We start from the raw sequence: 21,303 nt of genomic DNA, 5'->3' as shown, positions 1-21,303 counted from the left end.
ATGGTCGGAGGGTAGGGAAAATTGGCGTTGTTTTTGGGGACAAGATATTCAGGGTTCAGATCCGAGGCTTCGGGTGATTTTCATATAGGACTTTCAGCATCGTTTTATCTCCTAATTTGTTCTCCAGTGACTATTCCATCTTTTGATTGACCTGATAAAAGCTTTATGGCATTGTTGAATTGACGGAGCCCTGAATCAGTTCTTTTCTTACCGGATTTTGAAGATCTTGCTTGGATTGCTGTAATTTCATCAAAAGCATTGAACACTTCCAGTTCATCCAAAGATGGATTCAACGACTGATTGTTTTGGTATCAGAGTCCTCATTTTTGTTTGTTCTGATAGGAATTAGATAAGGAGAAATCGTTGTGGTCAACAGGGCAAATTCAAGGAATTTTCTGTGTTCTGCAATGTGCAAGAGTATATCGCAAAGATACTGGGTGAAAGTCTGTCATGATTTGTTTTTACATAAGAGAAAAATTTCGGGCCTGCAGTGCACGATTTCAGAGCAGATATCTACCAGTAGTTGTAAAACATCATATAAAGTGTTCCCAAAAACTTCGGATTCCGTTTTCATTCGCTGGCACTTTAGGCTGTTCGCTTGCGTGTTTCGAGGGGCGATGTTTGTTTCGACTGCAATATCGTTCCACCAGGATGGGCATGAAACTCAGAAACAAAGGAATTAGCTGTTCCGGTCTTAGGAACTTGCAAGCCAACGGCATTTACCATGTTGATCATTTATGCTCCGGACAGCTCTCCTCTAAGGCGCTTTTTGTATTTTTTTTACAGTGGGTTTGAGTTGCCATTGTAGTAGTGACGGTTGAAAACAACAGAGTTTAAGACATTGAGTATAGAAGCAAAAACTCGTCACCAGAATACGAGAATTGAACACCATGAAGGCAGAACATTTTAGTGTGAAGTCGAATGGAAAGGGAGAAAACAGATGGGCGAGTGGAGAAGGTACTGTACAGCTTTTCATGAGCAGCAGTGCATTTATTTGTTTATCCTCCAAAAGGTCTTAATATTTGGATACTATAGTTTAATAAATCTGCGACAGGAATTGATTTAGTATCCGGCAATGATCAGTTCAGTTCTTGAGTTCTGATCTGCAGGCTTTTGTGTTATGTCTATAAAAATGGGCCTCTCAAATTTTCTGGTCTTTATTTTTCTCGCCCTTGCAGCTTAGGGTTCGGATAACCTAAATCCCTTGCCAACATGCGTAAACCTAACATGGAGATATAATGGGAAGGAGCGAAAATCAATTATTGCCATAATTGCAATTATTGAGCAATTAAATTTGACCATCTATCAATAATTTTTTAAAACAATTTAGCCTTGATTTACCCGAAAGTAACGCAAATGGTTACATTATCTGAATCATTCAATATCTCAACTGGAAACTTTCTAAGACGAACAGGTCCTCAACACTAAAATATGTCAAATTACATTCGATCTGCGACACAATCTTAATCTGGGAACTTTTCGTCTAGTTCCAGGTTTCCGATGTGGGAGAATGTTGTTTTAATTTTTTCCAATTATTGGGCAACTTCTAAGTTCTGATAGCCTAATTGTTGTGATAAACTTATTAAATAGCCTAATTGTTGTGATAAACTTAATAAATAAAAATGATTTACAATGTTAACAGTGTTTGAAGTTTTGACAAATGAAGATTATAAAGGTATACCTATCAAAAAATGGTATAGGTATACCAATCATTTGTTAAGCTTGCCGTCGGTGCCAGCATTGGTTCCATAGGCTCCTTAACTCTTGGTTTTCATTCTCCATCACCCTTCCTCCTTTCCTTTGTCGTCGGTGCCAGTATTGGTTCCATAGACACTCATCTACTTAAGCCGTCGGTGCCAGTATTGGTTCCATAGGCTAGCCTGTCATGACGAAATGGACTTGCATTTGCTGCAAACAATTGATCCACCACAATTCATATAGCTTACAATGCAGTCTATGCCATGAATGGTCCCACCTTAGATGCACGCAGCTAAGCAAAGATGACATCAAAGTAAAGTCGACCTCATGGACCTGCAATAGTTGTTGTTTTAGGCACGCGACTTCCCGAGTTAGTCTCAGTGAAGGTTCTCAGAACCTTGTGGAAGACGCTACCAGTCAGAGCGGCCGGGAACCAGAATCTGACATAGCGGACCTATGCCCAAATTTTTCTCAAACGGCCAACTACCCTAACCAAAACGACACGGAAACCACCCCTGACGACGACAGACAAAGATTCAAGTTCTGGAACAACTTCCCGCCCTCCGCTCGTGACAAGCTCTCCAATATCTAACTCGAAGTTGTCCACTGGAAACCGAAGTTCATCAAACTCATTAAATGCAAAAGCAGCAACGCCCTTGCCGAATCGCTTGTTGAAGCTCTGCGACTACTAGCCGACAACACGTCTCACACCAGATGCGCAATGACAGCAGCCATGGTCTTGCCTCACCTGGTCCTAACCCGAACAAAGAAAGGCACTGACTCTGTCAACAAAACCGTTATTCGAAGACTTCAGCTATGGAATCAAGGCAAACTAGACGAACTACTTACTGAAGCGAAGAGCTCCAAGTTCGGAGCAGCAATGGAGCAGCACGCCAGTCGCAACCCCTCAAGAGCTTTACCGAATTCATAAAAGACGGAAAAATCGGCAATGCCATCAGAACACTCGACAGTGATGCAAAAGGCAAAGTTCTCTCACTAAAGGACAAAATCGGGGACAAAAGCTGTTGCAGAAATTCTAGCCGAGAAACACCCCGAAGGCTAGCCGATAAACTCTTCAGGCCTCGTCAGCCACGAGAAGGCTAACCCCTTGCCCTTTCACAACTCAATCTTCGACAAAATCGACGATAACGCAATTGAAAGAGCAACTCAAAAGACGAAAGGATCACATGGACCTTCTGGTCTGGACTCTTGTCAATGGAGAAGACTTCCAACCTCATTCGACAGAGCCTCAATAAACCTTCGTAAAACAGTGGCAAAACTAGCTTACAGAATAGCGACTGAAGTATTGACCAGTACTTCATTAGAAGCGTACAACATCAGCAGACTGGTCCCACTTGACAAATGTCCAGGCGTACGACCGATTGGGATAGAGGAAGTACTGCGCCGAATTAATGGGCGATGCATCCCAAGCTGTCTGGGCGCAGAGAATTGGAGGCAACATTCAGCTCTGCCTTGGGTAAACCGCCGGAATCGAACATGCAATCCACGCTCTGCGCAGAGAATTCGAAAAGAACTGTGAAGCTATTTTACTGATAGATGCCACAAATGCCTTCAATCTACCAAACAGAACAACCGCCCTAAAATTTTTTTGCAGAATGCCCTTCTCTCTACATACATTTTTCAAACTCCTACCAGACACCAAGCAGCCTTTTTGTTGACAAAACAGTCATCTTATCTCGCGAATGTTGCACTCATTGTCAAACCATCGACAAAACAAAAGGCCGAAAATCTTTTTGCAAACACCAATGTCCAAATTCTCAATGGTGTAAGAGTTCTCGGATCATTTATTGGCAGTGACGAGAATATGCAGGAGTTTCTGAAAAAAACCAACGACTACACGAAATTAATTCAAAAACTCTCAAACTTTGGCAAGTCATCACCCCACGCAGCCTACCACTGCTACGTCAAAGGACATCAGAATAAAATTTCGTTTTTGTCCAGAACCACACCTAAAACAACAGATTTTCTTCACCATGCCGAAGAAATCATCAGCAACAATCTCATCCCAGCCTTGACGAACAGAGATTGTCCAGACAGGATAACGAGACGGGTACTCTCCCTCCCCGTCAGAAATGGTGGGCTGGCAGTCAACCAACCAGCTGATTACAGCAGAAACTATTCAGACTCGCAGAATCTTTCAGCACCACTCGGCGACGCATCGTCCGACCTCATAATTCTGGAACAAGACCGAATGAAGAAACAAATGCACAAAGAGCGCCTGAAGACAGCAACGCAGAAGCAAAAACAAATTATTGGCGCGACGAATCCCGACCTCTCATACGCTCTAAAACTTGCAAGGGAGAAAGGTGCCTCCTCCTGGCTAAACGCCTTGCCAATCGAAAAGCACGGACTCTGGCTTACAAAATTGGAATTCCGCGATGCCCTCTGTATCCGCTACGGATGGGATTTCAAAAATGTGCCATCAATATGTGCCTGTGGATCACCTTTCGTACTGTCCCACGCCCTACACTGCCCCAAAGGAGGATACCCGATTATCAGGCACAATGAAATACGTGATATCCCCTAATTTGATGAAGAAAGTTGGCCACGGTCGAAATTGAACCACATTTGCAGCCTCTCGACAACGAGACTTATACAAACTCGAGCTGCCCCGAAGATGAGGCAAGACTCGACATCTCCGCCAAAGGAGTCTGGGGCAGCCATTTTGAGCGCTCTTTTTATGATGTAAAGATCTTCAACCCCTATGCTCCCACAAACAGAATTAAAGACACCAAAGATTCATATTTACTACATGAAAATTTAAAACTCCTTAATTATCAAGACAGATTTGTGGACATTGAACATGGATCCTTTTCACCGTTGATATTTGCCACCACAGGTGGAGCCAGTCCTATCAAACACAAACTCATAAGACGCATTGCTTCCCTCATAGCCCAAAAATCAAATGAAGGATACTCAGAAGTCATTGATTTTATCCGTACGTGTCAGCTTTAGGCTTTTAAAGAGCACTATTTTATGCATTCGTTGATGTAGAGGTCAAAAGTCCAAAACGCCAGATGACATCAGCATAGGAACTTTCAACGTAGAATTCAGATCCTAATTATCTCAAATTTTTAATTTATTGCAACGATATGACCTCTTATGACACACACTCTTCGCTTTCAATGCCAAAACGACCTCAAAATGGTCTCACGTTGACCTCCAAGGACTGAAGCCAAGCTGCATGTTCCAAAACCATCATAGATAACTTTTTTTCATGGCTGGTGCTGCTGCTGCGCGCACATTAAAACCCTGTTCATTTGCTTTCGCTCATCGCCTCAACCGTCTCGCTTTAATTGCCATTCAGTTTGCTCTTTGTTTCTTTCATGTTATTTTGAAATTTGTTAGCCATTATGATATTTATAATTCAAGTCTTTCGCGTCATTATTGGGCAATTAATTGTGCATTTCCAATCAGTTATTGCTATTAAATTAGGGTCACAAATCAATTATTGCAATCAATTAATTGGCAATTATTGCAATTCCAGTTAATTTTTCCAAATCCCTGCTGTGCGCCAATATTGTTCCAATCTGCATATGAATGCTTAATTTTGCTTCATTTTTTAAATAATTCCCCTCCGTGCTTTCTGTGAAAATTTTTTTCTTATTTTAACATTAACTGATGGTGATTTTTTTTCAATATGAACTGTTCTGGTCCGCTCTAGTATGCCCTTTCACATTTTTTGGATCCGATCTTGTTGAAAAACTTTTAGACTCGGATGATGCGGACCTCTATTTCTTCTATAGTCAGTGACGCCCAATTATTTGAGATCTAAGCACTTGGAGTTTTTCGGACGAAGTTTGTAGCGGTTATATTAATCCTGTGGTCTTTTTTAATGCGATTTTTTTGCTTGTCCGGTTTTTGTCTGACTCATTTGAGATATGCCCGTGGAGAATAGCCTGACTCATTTGAGATATGCCCGTGAGATATGCCCGTGAGATATGCCCGTGGAGAGATATGCCCGTGGAGAATATGCCCGTGCGAACCAATGGTTGCAATGCCCTAAATCCTTCACTACAATACTACTTTTAGTCCTTAGAAACGGGAAAAACAGGTAGTTTTTTTCAGAGGGCATTAGGTGGCCGAGCAGCTCTATTATAACCTTACGCCTTACTAGTCTCCAAGTATTCGTTTCACCGAAACTCTGAGGAGACACATTCTAGGTGTGAATGGTGGTTCTTAGTCTAAGTTTGACCCCCTATGCCCCCCTTCCCCCGGTCCGGCCTCCTCCAACCCGGCGATTTGGACCCATCTGTCATCCAGGTCCAGCTCTCTCCCTCAACCCTACCCCCATTGCTTGACCCCCTCACTCCGCTCACACCCACCTGATGCATCCCTAAGCCTCACCTAGCTGCTAACAAAGCCTACCGCTCGACAGTCGTTTGAGAGCATTTCGTTCGACGTTAGTCGGTTATGTTTAGTTTTTTTGGTTCTTTCTCTTTGTAGCCCCCATTATGGTCTATTAACGGTAAAGGGGATGCGATACGTCATAAGGTACAACGAAAAAGAATCTTTTTTCAGTTGACATAAACAAATGGCGGGACATAAACAAACAAAAAAGATTCTAATCCCGAAGCTTAGAGTAACGTCAGATCACAGCGCATAATTTTGTCTATTTGTTTCATTTGCTCCGCTGAACGCGCCCATCATTGTAAGGCTGTGATGTAATCAAAAGCTGAGCAACAGCAAATGTCACTGGAAATAGTTGGGAAGCCGTTGCGTCTTATTGTTCTTACTTTATCTCCTTTGATACGAAGTTGTGACGCATTAAGTCAGAAAAGTCTTTTAATGCTTTGACTGTTATTTGATGATGCTCTTCTTTCTTTCCTTAATTCAACTCTACCTGTTTATAGGGCAGGCTGCTTCCATTCCCTCGGAGAGGGGGGGGAGGGGGTTGTAATAAGTTCTTTTTTCATGTATATCTTCAACATCGCTCCCTCTAATTTCTGTCTAGCTTTGTTGCCTTGTGTAGTATTTATTTTTCTTTCTTTTTCGCCCTTTCAGTCTTTTGTATGCGGGGCCTTCCCTTCCTCTCTTTAACGTAACTTGCCACCATACATGTATTGTTATTCAGCCTTCTCAGTTTCTATTTATTTCCACTCCGCTGGCTTTGAATTTCTGGTGGTTCCAGACCGGATTTTCTAGAGCTGAGCTTATAAAGAGTCTTTCTGCTTGCTCCAATTTCTTGAGAGATAAATTTAAATTGAAATGCCATGTCTCTCAGCTCCCTTACCATTTCAACTTAGAGCAACCAAGTGTTTAAGAGCTGTTAAGAGTTTATCATGTTGCTACATGTCGAGAGCGAACGAATTGTCTATACCATAATTGGAAAAATTGAAACGTTAAATGCCAAGCAGAAATTCATATTTTGAACATTTGCTCCAACTTATGTCGTGCAGTGTTTGAGACTTATGGCACTGTATGGTATTTATAGACATAAGTGGACAAAATTGCTATTAAGCTTGTAGCTATAACTCAGTTTGACCATGTTGTATTGCGTTTCATTGGTTAGTTTTATCCATTTTTCATATTCTGGCTTAGTCAGAATTCATTTTAGACGGCTCTACAAGATCTGAATTTGTTTTCTAGTTACTCAATTGGACAAATTTATAAACTGGCGTATACTCAAAATTCGACTCGAAATTTATGAAGTGCTTATAAAAGACTGATCAAAAAAGATTTATATGCTCTCTTATGTTTTCAGTTTAGCCTCTATGCGGTCTGTTTCAGATTCGAATTGCTCAAAGACAAAAAACGTTACGAGGACAGAAAATTCTGTCGTAAACCTCCTTGCTCATAAAGGGAGTCAAAAAAGGTCCCCTTTCCTGTTAAATATATATACTTTTTAATCCCAGCCATTGTTCACTAACTCGTTTATTACTACTGCACCGTTTTAGTAGAAATTTGCTGCAATTCATTTTGTAAAATAATCAACGCGACTGCATTTGAAAGCTACCAACCTCCCATCTATGGTTATTTCTGATCCGTAATAATAAGCATAATTCAAACCATAGTTGTAGCCATAGTTATCACTACTGAAGCAACGGAACGAATTTATTTATCAGTGCTTCCTGAATTTCTCTTTGTTCTGCCCCCGTTTTCCTTCCCAATTTGAGTTACTTTAATTGTTTACTTATTGATTATTTATGGCGCGTCTAGTTAGTAATAATAACCCGGTCAGCAGTACCGCTGATTTGGGCTGAGGTCTGAAAAAGACCTTGAAACTTGTACCGCTTTACTCTCGTTTTACTTGGAATTGCGCCTACCCGTTGTAGGGATTAATTTACCCCCTTTGCCTTTGTAATTTGCCCAGCGTAGGAGGTGTTAATAGCTTTGTGATTGTTTTGTCTCTGGGCAAAAACTCTGGCTATGGAAAATGTGGAAAACTTGGAGAGCGTGGAATAAATAATTGCTATTCTATTATTAGAGCGAATGAGAGCGTGTAAGGATTAATTCTGTTAGGGAAACCGAAATCCCGGGAAAGTTCCATAAATAAACACAATTCAATTATGGTACAAATTTAGACCTGGGATTCTTGTTTTCTTACTCGGCCTGGAACTACAAATTGTTTTGACTGCGTGTGTTCAACAAACTTTTTATTTTTACACTGCCTCGGATTTTTCGCTGAAGATAAACGATTAACTGTTTCGAATGTCATTTACAATTGTACTTTCGCTGAACGCTCACTTTCGTTGAGGAAAATAGTGCTGACATTTTTTGCCTATTTGGGAAGCCGCAATTAATTAGAGAGGAAATATCCATTGTTTCGCATCAGTTTTATGGTCTCAGTTTGACCTTTAAATTTTGCGTCAAGACAAATTTTGATTAAAGTCTGAAAAAAACTGCGAACTGTTGGCTTTGAAAGGCACTAGCGGTGAAAATCAATAGAAAGAATGTATTGAAAGAGACTTGGAGCTTCCGTACCGTGACTATTTTTATCTAAGGCAACGACTGCAAGGACCTCTTGAGCTGTGAAAAGTTTCCCCTTAATTTTCCTCCGCTATAAAAGACCCACGTGACCCAACAATACTCCGATGTCTGCTGCGAATGGGCCCCCAAAGACCAATTCCGTTTCGAATTCCACCGAGCACGTGAACAAAAATAGCAACCCCCCAGTAAGTAAAAGTTCGCTTCTTCCGACCACTACCGTAATTAACGAAAACAAAAGCAGTCGAAATCAGGGCGTAAATTCAACACTGGCGTCATCAAACCCCTCTAACTCATCAGGTGTTGTTGAATCTAATTCCAAGCAAATGCAGGAGCCATCCCAAAGCTACAAAAATCTCCCAAATGGTGCTACAAACATTCAAATAGCCAACGCTCAAGAAGCAACGAATGGTCAGGAATCCAATGTCCGATCCTCGACTGCGCAAGCAACCAAAAGTCAAAATTCCGTTCCTGGAGCGCAGTTACCTTCGATGACGTCACCTGTGAAGACATTAGGAGGGTCATCGGGTGCGAACCCCCCTCTTTCGATGGCAAAGAAGGCTACCAAGTTTGAAATCATAAGTGTCCAGGAAGTTGAGAACGCTGACGAAAATGACGATGGAGAAGAAAGTGGCGAAGACGCCGAGGATTCGATAAGCGAGTTGAATTCGAACCAGTCAAGGGGCAGTTTCAGTCTGGAAGAAAACTCGAAAGACATCGCTCAAACTCTTGCGAATAGCAACGCCCAGAGGGCCGAGCAAGAGCACTCGAGAAAAATATCAACAACAAGCTTGAGCTCAAATAATGGCTTCCTGGATTCCGGAAAAGTTGCAGGATCGCAACAGGGAAAAGGTCTGGATGGTTCGCACGTTTCCAAGGATTTCTCATCTATATCTGGACAAAGCTCAACCTCTCACATGGTGTATAGCAGAACAAATTCGGATGAATTATTACACTCGGGCGGTAATAATGCCTCTAATGTTTACTCAACGTCGGCGAGTAATCTCTCGAGATCTCAGCAGCAAGCGGCGACATCCACCAATCAAAAACGAGCAACGGAATTGACAACGTCTTTCAATGCTCATGGTCAGATGGTTGGAAGCGATGTCAATTTCAGTAAAGGATCGCCTCCTAACGGCCTGGTAGACGAAAGCAATCTGGGCAGTAATCAACATCATTCCAACCCTTTTCTAAACGCAATTCCAAATCAAAACTCATCATCTTTATCATCCTATGCAAACGGCACCACTCAAATAGCTAGTGTTAACTATACCACTAATGGTAGCACTAATCATGTTAGCCAAAACCAACAACAACAGCAAGCTTCGCATATTTTACCTTCTCGGTTCCGGGTCGTGAAAAAGGTGAAGCCATTTGCGGGGAAGCGAGGTCGCTGGGAATGTAAGGATGTTCCTTGTGACGTCATAATGAGAAGTACATCCGGTGCTGCTGGTACTGCCACTAATCAGACTACAAACAACTCTAATCATCCCACGATAGGCGCCCAAGGTGCTTTAGCTGGACAAGGTTTGTGTTCTTGACTATATTTTAATAGACGACCAAATTGTTCCCATTTTATCTCTAATGAGTGGAAAGTGAATTTCTGTCATTGCTTGGAATCTAAGTTTGTTAAAATTGCTGAAAAGAGCCGGTGGTTTCGAAGTCAAATTAAACTCAAACATCTACTTATTTTTCTAAAAATGGCAGACTGCTATCTTGGAGGTTACGAGCTCGAAGTTTTTGCCGACCGATAAAAATTTCTAACCTACACCGCTAAATCGAATCGCCCCGTCTGTTGTTCGAGAGGAGTTCATCCGACCTTGGTCGTTTTCTGTTTGGTTGACGATGCCATTAACGTTGACTGTTTCTACTAGACTTGTTCATCCAGCGTTTTTTTCCGTTTGATTGGAGACTAACGATTGGTTCTCATAGTGATGTTAACTACGTCGGCAGTCTTTTTGAAACTTACGCTTTGTACTTTGAAAATCAACGTTCTGATCTCTCAACTAACGAACCACAAATGTGAAAGACAAATGGACTCTTTTCTAGCGCCTTTGATAATCAAAACCCATTTTACCCTCTTTCTGTTATCCTATCAACGCTTACTGAGTCCAAAGAAAACAATTAAGGCTATTTTTGCAGCTCGCAGGCTATACCTAAACAAAAAACCCTACGTGCGTAATTGTTTTTGGTATGGACTGTCGATATGATGCATTATAAGCGTTGAAATTTGAATGTTGCAACATTCGATTCCTCCGATAGAATCATGTTCCTGCGTTTGTTCTAAACACAGACTTCTGCGAATTTGCTCTGTTCATTTAATCGGTCAAATAGAAAGTGAATTCATTTTAGTTGATCTCTAACGAAGTTCGGAACAGTTAATATAGTCTTTTCTTTTTATGCCGCAAAATTTTTCTGAATTTTTGGGACTTTTTGGTTAAATTTTTACGTCTTTGAGTTTTCGAGTTATGAGTTATCTAATTTAGTCACTCATTCACACTTCCGACACTTAAATGGCAGCAGATTGAACAAAACCTAACAAAAAGTGCGACAAAATTGTTTTCTGCTTTTAATTAAAATTTCAATAGGTTCAATTAAGGTCAACTTTCAGTGTGGATTAAGTTAAAGTTTCTGGTAATGGAGGCTGTCAGGGAGCATGTCGATCATCGTAAAGTAAGCATTTGGAGTTTCTAAAAGAAGATTCAAGTTTTTTAGTTTTGGTGTTTCAAGTTGCATCGACAACCCGAATTCAAGGCTATGATGTCCGTGTGCCGGCTATGTTTTTGTTTAAACATTACGTAATTGAACGGCCCTTTTTCTCCTTTCGGCTCCTGATTTTGATTTTAAAATTGAAGCGTGAATAAAATGTCTTGAACAACGAGTACGTATCAACTAAACTAGTTTTCAGTTGTCGATACCTCTCCTTTCATTTTATGTCCTATCGTCGGAAGAAGCAATTGAGCACAAATGAGCAGTATTTATCAATTAAAGGAACTTTTTCCTTTCATGTTTGTCTTTCTTCTTAAACAGGTAAAATAAAATTTAACCCTGGTTGTAAATTTTAGCAGTCAAAAATATCGTCACATCAGTATTGTCACATCTATTGTCTGTATTTATTTACGTTGTGTTTCAATCCAGGTGCTATAAATCTGGAGCAACAGGTGTACAATGCCTCGGCTGCTCTCTCCCGAGTCGTGTCTCAACAAGTCCCCACATCCAACAACTCCTCATTTGCCCTAACCGAGGACACAAACAAAAACAACCCTCTCATCCATGTGCCAGTTGTTAGTCACGTCACGTCATCTGGAAGTGGAAACCAGCCGGGTGGTGGGGGGAGGGGAGTGCTTGACCAGCAGCAACTGGGATTCCAGCCAATCACATCTCTGGACGAGGCACTGTCTAATGCTGTAGCGAATGAGTTGCAAATTCAGGAACAGAAAGTGACAGCAACTTCTAGTTTTGAACACGAGTAAGTTAGCTTTGTTGGATCTATTCTGCTTTGCCCAACCACCCCCCCCCCCACCCCCAACCCCCTAGCTTAGTGGGCTTATATCCTTTACTCCGCCAGGCGCACGTGCTATTTTATATAGGAACGTGCTATATAACAACATACAATTTGTAACTGGGGGGCGTAAAAAACATTGTGGGGGGGGGGGGGGGGGCAAAACAGAATAGATCCTTTTTGTTATTGTCTGACTGAAGTAGTTATTGTCGAAACTGGCGTTAATGAGGACAGCTAAGGCATAGATGTATATTTCTTGCGTGTAAATGAAAAAAAAAATAAACGCGTATCATGTTTGACCATTTTACATTCCAACGATTTGGTCCCTAAATTTCTTTTCCAGAAGTCAAATGCGCTATATTTTTCTTTTTTGACAACCAGTTTTGAAACTATAATAGAAAAATAATGAACGGACAATAAAAAATTATTTGAGCTGTATTTTCGCTGCACTGTAACCTGGTACTTATAATTCACACTAAATTTGTTAGAGGTCATTTGCCTAGGGTTATGATCTGCCTGAAATTTCAGTGAAGGCGGTTCTGGGGCAATCAGTCTGGGCATTGGAGATGTGGGAAAGTTGGGTGGGGGTTCTGGTGCTACTCTGTTAGACCCAGACGATGCCAGAGGGGGTGCAGGGGGAGGTACGACTGGCGATGAGACATCAGAGCGGGGAATGTTGGAAGAGGTCACTGGAAAATTGACACAAGTCATGGTTAGTCCTAAAATACTGAATTCATTGTTTTCTTTTCTGCTCATGAAAAACTGATTCAATTGACTATGTACCGCCAAAGTATCGAGTCAATACACATTTTCTTATTAATAGCCGCCCTCATCTTCTCAGCCGGCTATTATAGCGCTCCTAATTTTTTTTTAATTCAAAGACGTTGAATTGTATTGGGGCGCTGTCTGTTTTTGAGACCTGTTCACACATTTTCATGATTTTTGTAGTCAAATTGGAGTATTGATTTTGGTCACGCCGAAAAAGGAAGTGGAGCGAAAAAGCGAGTGGTTTTGGGGCGTGAATATTTTTTGCTCTAATTTTAAAATGGAGTGAGAAAAAGGAGTTCGAACAAAATTAAGCTTTCTCGCTCGTGGTCTTTTGTTCACATGCAGCATTTTGTCATCTATTTTTTTTCTAATTTTAATAGCTGCGAAGCGATTGCGGCTATTGGGGACATCGTGTTTTTTTTTAATTGGCCGTCTCCATCGACGATTCTTGCGACCATTGTCTTTTTCAATTTCAATGACTTCTACTGCTTTGCAGCTAAAATTTGTGGGCGTGACGTCATTTGTTCTGCTTTTAGGTTAATTGTGTGACTTGACTGACTCAAATATGACTTTTGAACTCACTTTAATGAACTTGTTTCAATTCCATGGAAGGCCACAAGACTCTGTGGCGGCTATTTTCTGGCTATTTGCCGGCTATGATTTAGATTTTTTTATCTGATTATTTTTTAAATCGTTTTCCCAAATCATTCACCATTCATAGTCCATTCTGGGTCAATTTTTTTGTAGTCAATGAAAACTTTTGAATTTTGTCAAGGCTTGTCCTGCTATGTTTTTTGTCAACAGGATTTTTGTTACGACCATATCACTTGACAATCACTTTAAATCTGCTTTTTCTTCATTCTTTCATGCAATTTCAACTGAATTGCGTGCGTGACGTCATTTTTCACTCTTAGCGGAGAGTTTTTGGTTCATTCGCATGATTAAGTTTTTGATCACACGTGACTTACCTCACTCTCTAAATTGATTTCCTCACTCTTGAAATAGTCTTTTCTTCACTTTAAAACAAAGAGATAAGGTTAAGTGAGTGCGTTTCAGTATAATGGAAGGGTATTTGTGAGCAGCCAATAAAAGCAGCAATAAGTTACAGATTCTCAATTGAAATACAACATCTCAGCGTTAAAAACGTTTCTTCAAGTATGTTTCTTTTACTATCTTTTTGAAATGCAGATCTACGAACCTATTGCGGCTATTTTCTAGCAATCTGTCAGCTATGTTTTTCTGATTGACCTTGAAGTTCAAAATCTATACCAGTGAACTAATTTTAAAGTTTGTGCTCCTGTCGCATTAATTCGAGATACGTGTGAAGATAACAGACAGACTAGTAATTAAGAATTTGTACATTAAATTGATATCAAATTGTGCAAAATCGTAAATTATTTTTTATTAGCCTAATACCCACTAAAGTTACCCAATTAGGCGCCCCATAGTCAGTAATTCTTAATACTTTTCCAACTATAATTTATGAAAACCGTAGTTATATAATAACGGTGTATGTAACACTTCAAAGCATAGTTTTGCTATCATGTTTGCTGTAGTTTGTTCAAATGTATGTTCATATGTTCAGTTGTGATTGGAAATGTTCAAATTTTGTTTATTCAAAGGCTAAAGTGTGGTCTCTTTAGTTTATAGTTTCTCAAAATTGTGCATTTTTGACCCTATTAAACAAATATTCTGCAGGCTAAAGAGATGTGGAGGGTGTTACTGTGTATTTTCTAGCCAATCCGATTCCGATCAAGGTCAATGTTGATCTTGGACAGTAGTATCTTTTATTGACCAGGGTTCTCAAGTCTGAAATGTACCATGAGAGATGAAGCTCGATAACTTAAGTTGTCAATCTATGGGGCATAATTGTCATGTTATTTTTTCGACGACTGTTAAAATCAAAAATTAATTTCAAATTTTTAACCGACTTCTGAAATATATGTTGCGCTGGTGAGATCCTGTCAAAATTATCTTTTCTCATGGAGTTCTGTTTGAGTGCTATCAAACGAAGTTTTTAGCAATTTTATGTGTCCTGTTGCTCTTTTAACTGCAATTTTTTTCGTCTGGCCATATGAGTCGTCGTCAAAAAACGGGATAAACAGTTAATTCCCAAAGGGCATTAGGTCGCTGAGCAGCTCTCTTCAAGCTCTACTGATGTCTAATTCTACAATCCACAGAATCTGCTAAGCAGACATCAATTATGGTTTTATTGTTCGTTGATCGGTTTTTTTTCCTAGTGCAACAATTTTGCCGATTTCATCTGCCACTGAATCCTGGCGAACATTGGCTCTAATTGGTTGATATGTCACATACTTAATAAACTGATACGTCAAACGTGCTTCTTGAGGATTTTTACAAAAATAATGCTAATATTGAGAATCTATCTCTATTTTAAATCTTTGCTTTTAGAAGTTGCCTCTGCTACCACTCTACCCTCTGTATAACACCTCCTTTTTCAAGTACTTCCCTCCTCCTTAGTCTTTCGTAAGTTTATCAATTACTATCAAACGAAGTTCGTAGCAATTATATTAGTTCTGCCGTATTTTCATGCAAGGTTTTGCTTGACCGGTTTTTTGTCTGACCCTTTTAACTTTTTGTCCTCAAAGACGAGATAAAGATAAAGCCTGGACGTGGAGGGAACTAATTTGCTGACCAGCCTAACTAGTCTCTAAATATGCGATTCTCCGAAACTGTTTTGAGGGAATTTGACAGTGTGAAGGGTGGTTCTTTATCTTAAAAGTTAGCCTCTCTCTCCTTGGTCACCTCCATCCTATGTCGCCCCTCCACCCGTTGCCTTTCACCCCTCCACCAACAACTCTCCCCTGTCCCACCCTCCTCCGACCGGCGATTTAAACCCGAGCTCGTCTGGGTTTCGCAACCCTACCCACTCCGCTTTCTCCCCTAATGATAGTGTCCCGAAGCCCCAGCTGGCTACTAACAAAACCAAACACTCTGTGGTCGTTTGAGCCTTTCGTTTTTGGGGTGTGGGACTGTATTCAATTTACATAGTGTAGAGTTTATTAAATCATATTTTGTTTTTATAAAGAAACTTTATGGTTCATAATAGCAACAACAAAAGAAGCCGAATAAACTGATAGATATGGGTTATGCGTAACTTTTGAATTACATTTTAAACTTAATTTCATTTCAGCGAATGAAAATTGCTTTTGTCTTAAGCTCATCTCTTAGCTCTTTTGTCTGCAGTTTCTTTCTGTATTTCATAATGGGGTTTCAATTGTGTTTTTTTCGGCCATTATGAGAGAATTTTTTCTAACATCTGGGTTGACGCTGAGTTCAGCTTTCGCATAATTTCTGTTGCCCTTTTATCTCATTCCAGAAAATGGAATTGGATGTTTCAGTACTTCTGCTATCGAAAGGGTAATGGATTGGAGACACATTAAATTAATTTTCGAGGGGTGCTCTTTTCTCGATAAATCTGATGTCTTAAGACAAATTTTGAAACATTTTTTTTGATAATCTATTAATCAGTAATTGCTAATTTATCTATTCTTCTGTATATTGGCTCTTCTCTGTAGTACTTCATCTTATTTGTTTTCCCCTCCAACTTTGACATGTTTAAACTTATCTTTATTGGTGTATCCAGCCAATTGGGCAAAACCGTATTTTTGTATTCTTTTGGCTTTAGGGATCTTATCGATCTGTCCCCCCCCCCAGCTTAGTGGGTGCATATTATTTGAACCCCTCAGACGCCCGTGGTGCATGTTCACAATGAATTACTGTGTAATAGCACTGGCGCAGACGGAAAATACCCTGTTTCATCTGTTGTTTAGTTTCATCTGTTTCATCTGTAAAATATTTTTGTTTCCGCCAAGCTAACGGCTTTGTTTGGAAGGGGCAATTTATAATCCATTCTAGCTCATTATTCGCTTGGTGTGACATTGGGTAAATAATAATAAGGAAATCCGTCATTTCCTTGAACTCTTTTCAGTTTTTTCCATGACGTTTTTAAGCAGTCTAGATTTGATCTTTTTTAACTAGTCATATTTCAAAGATTTAATTCAATCAATATAAGTTTTGCATTTTTGCAGCGACTGCAAAGCAACTCATCTAATGGATCTTTTCCGCTTTTCCGTTTGTGCCCCCCCCCCCCCCCCCCGGCGTAGTGGGTGCATATTATTTGCAACCCCCAGACGCGCGTGCCATATTTTTACATAATGAGTTATCATTTAATGCCACGTGTTCTGTAACGGGGGGAGCATAACGTACTAGGGGGGGGGGGGGGGGGGGGGGGGGTGGGAGGGGCACAAACGGAAAAGATCTCATCTAAATTTTAAATTTAGTTTCACTGTTTCACAAAGTTTTTAGTTGAAATGTTCATTTGTTCAATTTTTACTTTTCAGATCAGCAGTAGGCGGTGGTCACAAATGTTGACCGTTTTCAATTTCAAACGATGCAAATTCACAACAAATATAGTAAAAGTCAACACAGTTTGAAACGGTTATATTTTTGCTTTTTTCGTCTGAATTGCTTAGAAGGCCTGTATCCATTGAAAATCCATTGAACTAGATGGAAAAATACCGACATATGTTTAGCAACTGTTTCGAACAATGAATTGAATTGAAGCTAGAAATGATGTTTGCAAATTTATTGCAAATTCTGCACAAGATTAGCACAGCTAATAATAGAAGTTTCCATTTTGATGAAATAGCCGTGGGGGATTTAAGAATTGAGTAAATATTTTATGCAGATATCTTGTGTATGAACTCATACCATCGCCCAGCGTGAAGGTATAGAATTATTACCATAGAGAAGGGTTGCAAAGGTTTGTTTGGTTTTCCTACATATCTCAAATAGTTACTAAACTCAATCAGATTAATAAACTTAATTCAGCTGACGAGATAAAGTTAAGGTACTTTAATTGCAACCTTGTATTGACGCTCGAACAACTGGCGTGACGACCTTGGTCAAATCTTGAAATCTTTCAAGTCATTAATATTTCTTTCTCGCCGATTTAGTTAGGATAGAAAATTCACATGCGCTAAGTTAGAACTTTGATCGCAGCGTTTGACGGCAAGGCCCGAACTTAATTCCGGGATTAGAAATTCAAGATGTTTATTTCCACACGCACAATTTTTCAATCTAGTTCGCACCGAATAAGAATCGAGACCAAAGCTTGTTTCAATTCAGAAAATAGTTCACATTTTGACATCCATGCTTGGCTGTATAATAATTGATTGTGGAGCTATGAAAGTCTAGACCGTTTGCTTTGGGCTATGCATTCACTGTGCCCTTAAGCGCTGCCCCGAATAGAAATTTTATGTGCCGTGAAATTGATTAAATGCTTTGCTGGAGGCGAATTCGTCTAATTTCGAATTTACTTTTTTGTAGCCTGTGTGAATTAGAATTGAGCCAAAAATAGATTTCAGAGTCGTGTTCAAAATGAACATCAAATTAAGGAAGGTATTTGGGCTAAATCTCTTTCTATCTTTTAAGCCTTGTCTTTTAAATCTGTTTATTTAGATTAGAGAGATTTATTAGTTGGCATGTTGCTGTGAAATGACAAGATGTTTCGAGACACAATTTTCTGTACTTTTTCTCTGAAAATCGTATTAAAAAAGAAGAAAGAATTATCGTCAAATATGTTTTAGCGTTCCAAATATTGGGCTCAATGTAAGTAAGTCTATGCAATGATTATGGCTTCAGTTTGAGCGAAGGAGCCTAATTGTTGAATAGAAACGGCTACAAAAGTATTCATTCAGAACTAAATTGCGCCTAGAATTTTTTTGTGCTAAAATTTTCGAATTCTAGCAAAGACTTGAAAATCGTGTCCAGATTATTTTTTTAGCTCATGCGTAATATTGCTTAAGATCATGTGTAATCTTTTGACAGAATTGAAACCTGCATCAAATCAATTTTCGTCTTTGAAATGGCGCACGATTTAGGCTTCTTTTGTGATATTTTGCCTGATTCTCTGTAGAGTAATGTTTATGAATTTCTAGTCAATTAACTTATTAATAGCCGCCCTCATCTTCTCAGCCGGCTATTATTGCGCTCGTATTTTTTTTTACAATCCAAGAATTGGATTGTATTGGTGCTCTGTCTTTTTTTTATTTTTGTAAGATGTTTTCACACCAGTTTTCATGACTTTGAGCTTTCAAAACGGGATAAACAGGTAAAGCTCAGCGGGAATCAATTTTCATTAGAGGCCCGGGTTTAGTAGTCCCTCAAGTACTCAGAGTGGTGAAGCTACTGGGAAGGCCTGTAATTCAAGGTTAAAAGGTCATTTTTGAGAGTTTTTCAGCCTGAAGTAATGAAATTTTTAGCACTTTTTCGTCATTTTTTGGATTTTTTGTTAGACCAGTCTGAAATTGAGGTTTATTAAAGTTGATAAAGGTCATTTGCAAGACGTAATTGCTTTTTACGGCCACTTTAAGCGCTATATCTATTGCTACTCCAAGCATAAACACGGTAATTTATAATAATTTTTTCAAATTGTTTGAAAATTTTTGTCATTTTTTGAGTTGTTTCAGACTTTGATGTAAAAAAGCTCCTATGGGTTTAATAATAGGTTATTAATAGCCGCACATTGGGGCTATTATTGGCCTTCTCTTGGTTTTTTTTTATTTCGTCGTCATGATTTTTGTTACGACCATATGACGTCACTTACCACTTTTTGTTCATTCGTTCATGCAATTTTAACTGAATTGCGTGTGTGACGTCATTTTTCGCTCTTAGTGGAGCGAGTTTTTTGTTCATGCGCGTGATTAAATTTTTGGTCACACTTGACTTACCTCACTCTCAAAAATGACTTCCTCACTTTGAAATTGACTTTTATTTACTTTAATTCAAAGAGATAAGGTCAAATGGGTGTGTATCACTCTAAATGATGGTTATTTGAGATCAGCTAATAGAGGCAGCAATAACTTGTACAGATTTTTAATCAAAATATAACAGATCAGCCTTCAATGAAAAGACGAATTTTTTCGGTCTGTCTTTTTTACTGTTTTTTTAGACTGCCGATCTACGAATCTATTGCGGCTATTTTCTGGCAATCTGCCAGCTATGTTTGCATAGTTTCTAGTGGTAATGAAGTGGTTTTAAAAATTTTAACTTCATCAATTTTACCATTTTTTAAAAATCAAACTTAGTATTTTCAAATTTTCTGACATTTATTCTCATTCCAATTTTCCAACCCCAGGGGGGCAAAAAGCCTCATCTAGGGTTTGCTAACAGTTTACTGAAATTTTTTTGGCCATGGAATGGTATTCAACATTTTAATATCTTTTGACAATTTTTTGATAAAGTTGCAATTTTTTTCTTTAAATTTTTTAGAGTTCTATTCAGTGGCCAGGGAACCACCTATGGGATTTGCTAGTATGTTACTACATAGTTTCTAGGGGCAATAAACTAGTTTCCAATTTTTTTAATTTTGCAATTCTAGGGAATTTTATAAAGCTTGCAACTTAGAATTTAAGATTTTTTTCAAATTTTTCGACTTTTGTTGCCATTGTCTGAGTTTAACTATCTTTACTGGCCAACGAAATTTTTAAAATGTTGAAGACGGTTTACAAACCAGAACTCCAGAATCAAAAAATGTTTTGACCTTTTTATAGCACTATTTTTGGAAATTTTCTATAAATTTTCTCTTCTCAGTTTCTTGATGCATTTGTCATATTTGACCAGTTTATCTACTTTGTGGCAGATTCATCTCTTTCAAGGTGTTTCCGTGAGTTAATGAGTATTTTGAACTGAGTCATATATGGCCTTCAAGTTAAAAGCTGCAAGGGTTTTAGCAATGAACGTTTTTTTTTTGGTTAGTTTGTTTGTTTATTTTAGTTTCTCAACTTTTGAGATTTTGACTCGTTCGCTGGGATTGCTCAATTGATCTACTGGTCAGGTTCATTAGGTCTGTCTTTCATTCAATTACTTGGATTGTATTTCAGGACTTGTCCTGCTATGTTTTTTTACTTCGTCAAACGTTTTTTCGCTTTACCATTTTGCCGCTTTTTCGACATTTTTCGTGAAATCTTTTTGACTTCTCTAGGCTAGTTTCTCTCTTCTCTCATTCTGCTAAAAGTGAATTTGAACATCAGTTGCTAGGCAAAGCCATTCAAAATGAACAGAGTCGGTATAAAAAATTGAAGTCAGAAATAGAAACGGGATAAACCCATAAAGCCCAATTTTAGATGCCCGCTATTTGAACGTCGTTCCTATAAGTCTTAGTTACCACATCTGATGCTTATTGGTGTTGATAGTAGCCCCTGTAGCCTCTCTCTGAGAAACAGAAGTATGTTCCACTACGAAATGCCATCAAACTAAATCGGACTTAAAAAATATTTTTGTACAAATCTTTTTTTTTCAATATATTCTATTCGTTCAATCCCAACCATGCTTATTGGAATCTACGGTGGCTATTTTCCGGC

The 21,303-nt window shown here is 39.1% G+C and overlaps 2 protein-coding genes across 2 annotated transcripts in view; both read left to right on the top strand.

Annotated features, from left to right (window-relative positions):
- Positions 1-1,559: 1,559 nt before the first annotated feature.
- Positions 1,560-21,303, top strand: part of LOC142345524 (uncharacterized) — a 562,956-nt gene continuing 543,212 nt past the window's right edge. Inside the window, exon 1 of the mRNA XM_075397596.1 lies at positions 1,560-1,590. The gene's annotated coding sequence lies outside the window, so the exon portion shown is untranslated. The remainder of the gene's footprint in view (positions 1,591-21,303) is intronic.
- Positions 7,170-21,303, top strand: part of LOC142345929 (uncharacterized) — a 40,737-nt gene continuing 26,603 nt past the window's right edge. The window contains exons 1-3 of the mRNA XM_075398393.1: positions 7,170-10,173; positions 11,785-12,115; positions 12,677-12,860. Of these exons, the coding sequence (XP_075254508.1) occupies positions 8,754-10,173; positions 11,785-12,115; positions 12,677-12,860 (1,935 nt within the window). The 5' untranslated portion in view covers positions 7,170-8,753. The remainder of the gene's footprint in view (positions 10,174-11,784; positions 12,116-12,676; positions 12,861-21,303) is intronic.

Source organism: Convolutriloba macropyga, chromosome 9 (genome assembly GCF_964194025.1).
Source record: "Convolutriloba macropyga chromosome 9, txConMacr16.3, whole genome shotgun sequence".
NCBI lineage: Eukaryota > Metazoa > Xenacoelomorpha > Acoela > Convolutidae > Convolutriloba > Convolutriloba macropyga.
The sequence above is the reverse complement of the archived record's forward strand: the minus strand, read 5'-3'. Positions and strand labels throughout refer to the sequence as shown.